At 55.5% G+C, this 11,534-nt stretch overlaps 1 protein-coding gene across 1 annotated transcript; it reads right to left on the reverse strand.

Annotated features, from left to right (window-relative positions):
- Nucleotides 1–194: 194 nt before the first annotated feature.
- On the reverse strand, nt 195–8,592 carry EEF2 (eukaryotic translation elongation factor 2). The gene is made up of 15 exons (XM_082779979.1): nt 8,492–8,592; nt 7,541–7,755; nt 6,766–6,947; nt 6,469–6,680; nt 5,490–5,668; nt 5,001–5,106; nt 4,572–4,685; nt 4,228–4,366; nt 3,606–3,801; nt 3,122–3,380; nt 2,671–2,778; nt 1,861–2,214; nt 1,291–1,473; nt 1,069–1,201; nt 195–666 (listed from the first exon to the last, which is right to left on the reverse strand). The coding sequence occupies exons 1-15, from the start codon at nt 8,492–8,494 to the stop codon at nt 473–475; spliced, it is 2,577 nt and encodes an 858-aa protein (XP_082636105.1). The 5' UTR covers nt 8,495–8,592; the 3' UTR covers nt 195–472.
- Between the last annotated feature and the right edge of the window lie 2,942 nt (nt 8,593–11,534).

Genomic DNA, 11,534 nt, shown 5'->3' on the forward strand with positions numbered 1-11,534 from the left:
GCCAGCCCCCTCCTCCCCCCTGGCCGCCCCCGGTTCGCGTTCAGTTGGGCACCGTCCCCCCCCTTAAAGAAATAAGAGCTCAGCACATCCCTGCTCCCCCACCTCCAGCCGCTCCTCTACACCCTCCAAAAATAAAGCAGAGATGCTCCTCCTCACCCCCCGAGTCAAATAAATATGGAATCAGGCAACTCTAGTTGCATCAAGTGGAAATGTTTTAGTTACAATGGCACCGAGTGGGGCCCCAGATGAGTCATGTGCAACACAGAAACCTATAAGGCTGAATATCAATGCTTTTTTGTTGAAAGTCTCAAATCGCTATGAAACTGATTAAGTACAATGCAAAGAGATGGTCACTGCAGTCTACCATTTGCCTGCTGCACTGGTGGTGTTACGCTAGTTAGTTTTGTTTTGTTTTTTTTTTTTCTCCGAGTCCAACAGCAGTGACAGTGATGCTGGGGCAGCTGGGTGGCTTTTACAACTTGTCCAGGAAGTTGTCCAGTGCGGGGATGCCCTCCTTCAGCCCTTTGCGTTTGCGGGTCTCGGCCACCACCTGGGAGGGACGGCTGGCGCTGTCGAAGGGGTCCCCGGGCAGGATCTGCCAGTGGTCGAACACGCACTGGGGGAAGGCCTGGCCACCGGTGTTGGACCTCAGGTCAGCCGTAAAACCTGGAGGGGAGAGCAGAGATGCAGAGATGAGAGGTGGTTCCCTGCAGCTTCACGTCATCACCTCTCCCACAGGGCAGATGTGGTGCATGTGGTGTCCAACAGCACCAATTTGTCACACTCCTCAGCTACAGTGACCTTCCAGCTGCCCCTCGTCCCCTTTAGGAGTGCTGCTGGTGACCCACAACCTCCAACAGGACCCTAAAGGGGCACCCAAGCCTCCAAGGGGTCACCCAAGCCTCCAAGGATGGTAGCTTGCCCACCTGGCAGCCTACATCCCAACCTCCAGGTCAGGAGCAGCTGGACACCAAGGTTCTCCGACCAGAGCAGGATTTAGGATTTACCTGCCTGTGGCTGTCAGCACGTGCGCCCCCCTTGCTACGCTCCCAGAGCCCCCCCACTCACCAAAGGACTCGTTGACAGGCAGGTAGGCCTTGACCACAAACATGGGGGTGCCGGCCACCTGGGACTCCTCGAAGACGTGGCCACGTTTCCTGTTCAGCACACCGTAGATGCCGCCAACCACCTGCTCTGGGCACTGCAAGAGAGGGGTCAGGAGTGTAAATACCCACCTGAATTTGCCACACGCGGGCCCTTTGGAGCTTCTGGGCCGAGCTTTCTCCTTACCTGGATTTCCACAAGGTAGATGGGCTCCATGAGCCTGGGCTGGGCAGTAAGCACGCAGGCGTAGAGGCATCTCCTGGCAGTGGGGATGATCTGCCCGCCTCCACGGTGGATGGCATCGGCGTGCAGGGTCACATCGTGCACATCGAAGCGAACACCACGCATGTTCTCCTCACACAGGACCCCCTGGGAACGGGAAGCAGGCTGTGAAGCAGCTCTGGGGGCAGAAGGCAGCCCATACTGGCATGCTCTGCTCCCTCAGCTTACTGGTATCTACTGGAGTCTCAGCTTACTGGTGTTCCTTGGGAGTGGGTCCTACAGCAGCGAGCACAGCAGCTCACTTGGTACACCAAGAAGCTACTCAGCATTTTATCTTCCTTACCAATGAGTTAAGAATCAGCTATTCCTACCTCCAATTCATCAGTACAACTTCTCAGAGCACTGAAGCCTTTTACTAGCTTCTCTGTGTGTTATCTCCAAAGCTCACCTCAGCACCAGCTTTTCAGGACTCAGCACACCGCCGCCCTGGAGCGGTCGGCCCCAGAAGCTGAGCGCCAGAAGCACGGCCCCTACCTCCTTTGTCGCCCACTGGAAGCCGGCCACCACACTGTCCTTGATCTCGTTCAGGTACTGCACTCCCTTGGTGATGTCGGTCAGGATGTTGGGGCCAGTGCCATCAGGACCGAAGCACCAGATCTTCCTGGCTTCGGTGACGTCCCACTCGTACTTCTCGGCCAGGTAGCGAGCTCGCTGTTTCAACTCCTGGCGAGCAGAGACCTCGCCCTTGTCAATGTCTTCAGCCAATCCGTCGGGGAAGGGCCGGGCCTTCATGTACAGCCTGTTGTGTTTGTTGGGGGACTTGGAAAGGCACATCACATTGGACTCCTCGCTGACTGTCTCACGGTAAGACACAACAGGATCAGATTTCTGCAGTGAGAAAGAGCACAGCAGAGAACAGCAGTGAGACACCGACCCAACTGCAGCTCACACCAGTGCTAAGGCAGAGCAGTGCTAGCACCAAACTCCGACTGCTTGGACTTCAAGAGGAGCCCCCACTGGCTGCAAGTTGGTGTAGATGCACTTACAGCAGGGACAACACCCAACCCACGCTGCTTTACAGGCAGTGTAACAAAATGCAGTGTTAAGCAGCCAGCAGTAAATCAGATCAGGAGCGGTGTGAGCCTCACGCTCTGCTCCATCCACCATAGCTGGAATGCTTGAACTGCCACTGCAGTAACTGGCACCCCAGGGATTTGCTCCCCAGTGGCAGGAGCTGCAGAGACAGGCAGCTGCATCTGTGTTGTCAGTTCAGAGCCTCCAAGCTGCAGAGTCATTCTGCCCCAGCAGCCCCTCAGCCCACCAGGCTGCATGCAGCAGCTGTACCTTTATAGGAATGCAGGCGTGGTCCTCCTCCAGATCCTTCAGGCAGATTTCCAAGTGCAGCTCCCCTGCTCCAGCAATGATGTGCTCTCCAGACTCCTCAATGATACACTGCAAAGAGCATGAACGCAGCAGGTGAGTGACTGCAACGCAAGGAAAGCTCCTGCACACACAACGGTAACATTTAGCAAAAGTCATAGACCATTGGGCTTCTAACTCATGAGGCAAATTTTGGGAACTCTTTCCACCGCTCTGAGGATGACTCAGCACCAGCCCAAAGGTGAAGTGCTCCGTTCCTCCCCACTCTGGTGGGGCTGGGACCAGCACCCAGCTCAGGGCATTTCCCTGCCAGTGTGCCCAGTGCAACCACAAAGGCCAAAAAGAACACAGCCCCAACCAGAAGCCTACTGAGAGGCACAACCAGGAGTTCTGCACCTCAAACTCTGACATTCACCTGCACCATAGGGTCAGACTTGGCGAGACGCTTCAGTCCTTCCACTAGTTTGGGCAGGTCAGCAGGGTTCTTGGCTTCAACAGCCACGCGCACAACGGGGCTGACGCTGAACTTCATGACTCTCATGTTGTGAGCGTGCTCGAAGGTGGTAATGGTTCCAGTCTTCACAAGGAACTGGTCGACACCAACCAGACCAACAATGTTTCCGCAAGGCACGTCCTCGATGGGTTCGACGTAGCGGCCCATCATGAGAATGGTCCTGAAGAAAGAGAAGGCTGTTTCACCTGGGTTTGAAGGACCAAGTCCCACAAGGCAGCATCCCAGAGCTGTGCTAGCAGACTTGAGATCAGCGGCCAAGCCTTTCTCATGGCCTCAGACATAAGAACCGGCCCCAAAACAGTTCTAGAACCGGCCCCAAGCACAGTTCTAGTTCTAGAACCACAAACCTGAACCACAGTTGTGATTGTACTCGGCCAGGACTGACCTTTGGATTGGCTTTAGGTACAGATCCTCCTTCTTGCCAGGTGTGTAGTTGGGCCCCATGATCCTGACTTTCAAGCCAGTTGAGACGAGACCAGAGAAAACACGTCCAAAAGCGTAGAAACGTCCCTTGTCGGAGGTTGGCACCATTTTAGAGATGTACATCATCAGGGGGCCTTTGGGGTCACAGTTCTTAATACCTGGGAAGAGGAGAGAATCAATTTAATTCAGTGACATTTCCAGCAGTCAGCATAACCACCCACGGGCCCCTAATCAGACTGTACCCAACAGTGCCCCCGCCTGTTCCCTGCTGGCCAGCTGGCTAGCACTACCAGTGAGAGATCAGACTGCCAAGAGATCTTTTACCAGAGATCTTTTAAACAAATACAGGCTCAGCCTGAGCCTTTGGCATACACCCTGGCTTCTCTCCAGTTACTTACCTAGCTCAGCCCTCCCGAGTAAAGTGCTAGCTCGTAAGCCTGTTTGATCCGTGCTAGAAGAGCTACGGGGTCAAGAATTAGAGGAGCTACTAAGCTGGGGACACAGAACAAGACAGTCCCAGGCATGGCAGACCACAGAGCAGTTACGTGGAGAGATCCCTCACGGCCAAGAAGGGCTCATCGTACCTATGGCAGCCTCATCATCGGGGGGTCCCTCATAGAGCAGCTCGCAGCGGTACTTCTGGGCCGTGACAGGAGAAGGCAGGTGGATGGTGATCATCTGCAGCAGGGCATCTCCAGCAGGCAGCCACCGCCTCATCACGGCCTGCGGCAGAGATTAGAGGAGTAAGACTCAAGCAGATTGTTCCAAGCCGAGCAGTTAACCTTCCCCTCCTCACTCCCCTCTAAGCTGTCAGCACCTTCCAATCCAAACAGGATTTGTAGCTGCTGAGTAAGTTCATACAGCTGGATCAGCCCAACTTCTGACCTCTCCTCATGGAGGATTCAGACCCGTTTCAGACCAACCTCACCTTCAGCAGGGGCTTGCCCTCCTTGTCCTTATCTTCACTGTCAAGCTTGATGTCCAGTTTCTCAATCAGTTTAGCTGCCTCCTCTTTCTTGAAGCTCATGATTGCATCGAAAACCTAAAACAGCAGCAACATTCGTGAATGCCTCTAAGGACCCACTCCGAAGCAGCAGCACAAACTCCACACACCCTACAGAACCTGAGTTCTGACCTTCCACCCCATTAAATCCATACAGACATAGGCACATACTTGTCTCCCCCTTATCTGCTACCAGCTTCCCTGCCTGCTAGTAATGAGCTAGGCTTGTGTCAGATACTCAAATTTCTTCAATCAAACACGTCAGGTCAAAGTGAAGAAATTTTCCATCATCACGCACTGCAGCAGAACCAGGAGCTGAAGGCACCAGCAAGGGCTGAGCACTAAGAAACACACCTTGAAGATGGGGTCAAGGATGAGCTGGCAGAACGTCCTGGGCAGTTTCTTTCCATCAGGGCCAGTGGCAGACTTGCTGAACTTGCCAGTAGCAGGATCAAAATACCTGGAGAAAGAATTATGCCAGACAGCCATCAATGCCCAGTCCAGGCACAGAGCTGTGGCTTTTTCTGCTTAGCTCAGGTCAGAGAAAAGAGTTGCTGAGTAAGAACTCTACTTTCCCAATCACACTCAGGCTTTCAGAGCTGGCCAAAATGCATTCACTCACATTGCCAGCTCACCATCCCCTCCCCATTTATCTGGCTTTCCTGTCCTGTAAAGATTTAATGGGAGACAGATCTCTGAACCAGAGCTAGCACGAGGACCAAGTCACTGAGACAGGGCTATGAACAGGCACAACCACATCCTCCCCTCCTCACTGATCTTCTGCACCCACAGGTTACAGGCACGCAGCTGGCCTGGAAATTGAAGTCAGCCCCAACTGCTCACCTATCTCCCCACAGCTTCTTCATCATGTCTTCTACTTTCTTGGCACGCTCAGATGGATTCAGCTGGGCGTCACCCTTGGCAGCAAACTTTGCAACATACATTTCAGCAAATTGTTTCAAAGTGAAAGCCCAGCCGTGCAGACCAGAACCAAAGCCAACTGTACCAAGCACTGGATCGATCTGAAAAGCAACAAACAGTTGGGTTACTGAGGAACAACAACAGCTGTTACAGACAGTGAACATCCCGGCAGCCAGCCTCTAACACACTCAGTATGGCTCCAGCAAGCAGAGTTTGAAGATAGAGCTTCAGAGCTACAGAGCCCTTGAGCGTTTCTGTGACTGCCACCATCTGCCCAGGGTGGCAGACTGGCACACGTGCCCCATTTTAGCTTTGTAACACAGAACCAGATCAGTTTTTCCCAGTTCAGTTGACTATTCTTCACTTCAAGCAGCTCAACATCTGCTTAACTTGCATGCAAGTAAGACTCTTGTCCTTAGCAGGGGTTTATAAGCAGCGTGTAACACCTGTAATGTGCACACAAGTGCTCAGCAGGAACAAAGCACACAGGTTTTCTCAGTTCCCTCAGCCAGAAATCCTGCTCATTGCTTGGGAGTCCAGCAGGGAGCACAGGACAGAGGTACAAACTCCAACTACCCTGCAATCTCAGGAGACAGCTGGTGCTGAGCAGGAGCCAGGGATCTTGCATCACCTGATGCCATAGAGTCCTACAGAGGGAAGATACTTCCCTGGACTTACGATATTCATTTCCTCAAGGCTTGTACTAACAGAAGATTCTGAAGGAAAGCAAGCAAAAGATCCACAGATCCCCAGACCAGTGGAGCCTGGGTAGCAGGGGTACATTCATTATTCCAGTCTCATTTCTCCCTTTGGTAGAGCAGAGGACTGCTGAAAGGCCACAACTGATTACTTTTGCTCAAGTGATTTATTTTGCAGGCAGTGTTCACAGCCACTCACTTACCATGATATTTCCCATGGGACCGCTTTCTCCTTCCCCATACGTGGAGATGATGACATTGACATTTTCAACGATGCGCTGGAAGGTCTGGTACAGCTCTTCTGGCTCCAGCTGCAGCTCCAGCAGCGCTCGGTCCATCTTGTTCATCATCAGGACAGGCTTGATCCTCTCAGCAATGGCCTGACGCAGCACAGTCTCTGTCTGCACGCACACGCCTGTCAAACGCATGGGAATTAGCTCTCTTATTTTCAAACTCGACCAAAATACACTGCAGTTACACACGGCTACAGGAAACCTTACCAGAGACACAGTCGACAACAACCAGGGCACCGTCAGTGACACGAAGAGCAGCAGTGACCTCTGAAGAGAAATCCACGTGCCCAGGAGAGTCAATCAGGTTGATCAAAAAACCAGAACCATCCTTGCTCTGCTTGATGAAGGCCAAATCATTTTCAGAGAGCTCATAAAATAGAGAAATAGCTCTGAAATAAAAGAAAAACTCGAAGTTTCTAACCATGCATTACCACTCCCCAGTGCTTAGAAACAAACATGCAATTAGGAGCTGCCTTTCATCCTGCAAAGAAGCTGCACTTGGGCTTCAGGATTTATTCAATCATGTTCCTGGGAGGCCAGCATGGAAGATACTCAGAAGCTAAAAACTGTGCTTCCTATGCTTTCCTGAAATTATAACCCCTTCTGGCGATTGGAAATGCTAAAAGAGCACTTTCAGACAAGTATCTCTGCTTCTTCTACTACATCTAATCCCTTCCCATCCCCTTTCAGACTCCTCAGCCACTCGTGGTGACACAGCCTGGTCTGTAGGCAGAGACACTCCTAAGAACAGTGGCTGCTCACCAGACAGCCTCCCTACCACAGGGCTCCTGTGAACACCGATCCCAATGCTTGCTCTTTCATTTAAGCAATTCTCATGAGAACAAGGTAAGCTCCTAAATGCCATGACCAGAGAGTGTCTGACTTCTTTGAGCTCAAGAAAAAAACAGCCTAGGATTTAAAGCACCTCCAAGGTCAGAATATGCAGTAGAAGCATTAAAGCGCCTGAAGAAGGACAACTCACGTTGATTTGATGGTGATGCACCGTTCCTGCTCATCCTTTCTTGTGTCAGTGAAACGAGTCTCCCCCGCGCGGGCAGAGGCAATGATACCAGCTTTGCATACCAGGGAGTCAGTCAGGGTTGATTTGCCATGATCAACGTGGGCGATCACGGACATGTTCCTGATGTTGGCCTTTTTGTCCATGATGGCCCGTATCTGGTCTACTGTGAAGTTCACCTTGAAGGAAGAGAGAAAGGAGAAACACGCCGTGTATAAAAAAAAAGCAGGCTTTATTTTTTCTAGCAAGGCCAACCGACAACGCTGATACCTGGCACTGCCAAGTTTACTCCTGCTGACATCAATTCTGCCTGCGCAGCCAGCGCTACGAGACACCCCACAGGAGGAACACCAAGGGCACTGCAGACACCAGCGCTGCGAACAGCGAGGCCCAGGCTGGCGCTGCAGGCACCCAGCAGCCGCCGACACCCCGAGCACACCCTACAAACCCCGCTACCCCTCCTGGAGGCAAAACGTGCTGAAAAACCTTAACCTCGGCGAGCACAAACCCTGCATAAAAGGCTTTCTGGCAGCTGACAGCCCGCCAGGCTGCCCCCGCCGGGCCCGCAGCGTTACATAACGCCCGGTGGCCTCCCGGCCCCGTTCCGCTGCCACATCACCGCCGCTCCCCCCACCGGGCCAGGCCCTGCACAACCCGGCACCAGCACGGGAGGGCCCCCAAGGGGCTGCCACAGCCCCCCCTCCCCCTCCTTGTCCCCCCCTCCCCCTCCCCCATCCCCGGTCACCCCCCTCCTCCCCCCCCCCGGCTCCAGCCCCACCCCTCAGCACAGGCCCTGCCCGCAGCGCCAGGCCCCTGCCCCGCCACCGGCCCTCCCGGAGCAGCGATCCCCGGTCCCGCAAGAGCCTCGAGGTCCCCTCCGACCCCCCCGGGCGGCGGCGGGGCGCGGGGGCTCACCATGATGGCGGATGGCGGCGGATTCTGCGAGGCGGGGGGGGGGGAGCGGTAATGGCGGCAGCGGCGGCCCTGTCTCGGTGGCGAGCGCAGAGCGGGCGGAAGAGAGCGCTGACGTCAACCGCCCCCCTTTTATACGGCGGCGCCGGCCGGGGGGCGGAGCCTGCGCGCTTCGTGCCCACTGCGCATGCGCAGCCGCGCCTGTCTCGCTCCCGGCTGCCCGCGACTCTATGGGCGGGCGGGGTCCAGCCCTGGCCATGAAGAGACCACGCCCCTTTTCCCCTTAGGCCACGCCTTCTCTATTTTAGGCCACGCCTACCAGCCCCGGCCTGTCAGTGGCGCTTTGCGCATGCGCCCATCGGTTCCGGGGGGGGGCTGCAGCGCCCCCTGCCGCCGGGCGGGGCCTTGCGCTGGGCCCGAGGGGCTGAGGGAGGGGAACGCGGTCACAGAACGCCAGGATCAGTAAATAAATAAATAAATAAATAAAAGGCCTCCAAACCAAAATCATCTGGTGCTACCCTACCACCAGTGTCACCCACTGAGCCGTGTCCCCAAGCACCACGTCCAGCCCCTCCTTGAGCACCCCCAGGGATGGGGACCCCAGCACCTCCCTGGGCACCCAATGCCCTGACAGCGATGTCTCCTCACTTCCAGCCTGAACCTCCCCTGGCACAACTCGAGGCCGTTCTCTATAGTCCTATCGCTAGTTATCTGTGAGCAGAGGCCGACCTCCAGCCCCCCACACCTTCCTTCCAGGCAGTTGCAGAGAGCAATGAGGTCTCCCCTGAGCCTCCTCCAGCCCAAACACCCCCAATTCCCTCAGCCGCTCCTCACAGGGCTCGTGTCCCAGGTCCTTCCCCAGCCTCGTAGCCCTTCTCTGGACACTTTCCAGGGCCTCAATGTCCTTCTGGTACTGAGGGGCCCAAAACCGAACCCAGCACTTGAGGTGTGGCCTCACCAGAGGCACAGGGGGACGGTCACCTCCCCACTCCTGCTGGCTGCACCATTCCCAATCCCTGCCCCAAAAAGGGCCGGGGCAGGGACTGTGTGGTGTGGGGAACGACCCTGCGTATGTTTGCAGGAGTCCTTTGAGCCCAGTGCAGGAAGGCTGCCCACACTTGCTGTGTTGTTGTAGCATACAGAGAACCCATGGTGTTGTGTGGTGAACAGAATTACCTGAACTAGGAGCAAATTAAAAGGAGGCCACAAAGATGGACAAAGCAAAGAGGGACTCCACATGGTGGAACGTCACCATCTCCACAGCATACACATTTAGCTTCTTTTTTCTTCCTTCCCCATAGCATCATAGGACACTGTCGCTCCCCCTCCATCACCTAGGACGTGAAGAGAACTTTCATGAATCCCACTTTGTCCCCAGCCCACCCTGCCAGGGAACCACAGCAGCCAAATTCCCAGCCCAACAGCCCCTCTGCCCACCGTGGTCCCAGCAGGATGGTGGCGGAGCTGCTTGGGATCACTTTGGCCCTGGGAGGCTGCGTCCTGTGCTTTCCCTGTGACAGGATGAGTTATCAGCTGTTGGAGTTGCCATAGCAACCGTTTGAATTTTTAGCACCAATGCTGGCTTTTGCCAGACTGGAAGGGAATGCTGGGCAGCCTGATTAACATGTCGGCCTGCCTGGGAAACCAGTCTTTTTGTTTAATTAGCTCATGGGGCTGAGGACGAGGAGGAGGAAAGTGCTGGAAAATCTGTGTCCTCCAACAGCAAGGATCCGCAGGGTCCATCCCCTTTTGTCTAAAGCCACTGCCATTAATGCATGAGCAGTAGATGCTCAGCTGGCTTCCCAGGAGCTTCCCCTTCCCAAGATCCAGTTCCCATTGCATCCTTTTTAAACCCAACAACTGGAATTATTTCCAATAGCTCTTCCTGCAGCTGCCAGCCCACACAAGAGGGTCACCGCTGCGCACGTTCTGGCCCCACACTTATCTATGAAGCAATCAAACCCCAGGGGGGAACAATACTGGGCTTGGGGATGATCATTTCTATCCCCACCTGAGGTGTTTTTGAATAGGTGATGGGTTATTGAGAGGTCATTTCCCCAAGAACACGGAAAAATGGGGATGCAAGCACTGACCTGTGCAGAAGGGCTGTTGGATTCCAGGGCTGCCATCACCATGGGTGGTTTGCTCAAGAACCTTGCCAGGAGAAGACACCTGCGCTTTGGAGGTGTCAGGTGGGAGCATGGCAGGAGCTTCTCGAGGACCTGGGTCCCCAAAGCAGCCGTGCAGAGATGACCACACAGAACCACAGAATTGTAGGGGCTGGCAGGGCCCTCAGAGCTCCTCGGGCCCAACCCCCTGCCAAAGCAGTTCCCCAGAGCAGGCTGCCCAGGGAGGCGTCCAGACGGGCCTTGAAGATCTGCAGAGAAGGAGCCCCCCCAGCCTCCCTGGGCAGCCTGTCCCAGCGCTCCGGCACCCTCCCCGGGAAGAAGTTCTTTGGCGTGTTGGTGCGGAACTGCCTGGGCTCCATTTGGTGGCCACTGCCCCTTGTCCTGTCCCCACAGAGCCCTGAGAAGAGGTTGGCCATGTCCCTCTGTCTGCCACCCCTCAGCTCTTTCCAGACACTGCTCAGATCCCCTGCTGAGGCCACACCTGGAAGTTTTTAATTTACTTCCCCCCTCCCAGCGCCTCCATTTGGGGGAATCCCCAGCAGCTGCTCCCCAAAACCCCCTCCCCACAGCATCCCTGGCCAGCAGCCTCCTTATTCCAACAAGACACCGCGAGCCCTGCGGACGGGGGGTTGCAGCACAGCTTCTGCTGTCTCCACAAACCCCAAAAACCTCCCCCACCAAGGGAGAAATCCTCCCCGCCCCCCACCCCAAAAAAAAAATAATTCAGGGGGCGCTGCCCCTTTAAGCCAACCCGAGCAGGCGTTGCCGGGCGGGGCGGACCCGACTGCGCCTGCGCAGAGGGGGCAGCGGCCGGCGGGGAGAAGGGCGCGCGCGCGCGCGCCGATTGGGCGGCGCGCGCTTCGCCGAAGCCCCGCCCCTCTCCTCCTCCTCCCCCCCCCCCCACCCCAGGCCGTCAC

The sequence above is a fragment of the Aythya marila genome (assembly GCF_965140915.1).
Source record: "Aythya marila genome assembly, chromosome: 27".
Lineage (NCBI taxonomy): Eukaryota > Metazoa > Chordata > Aves > Anseriformes > Anatidae > Aythya > Aythya marila.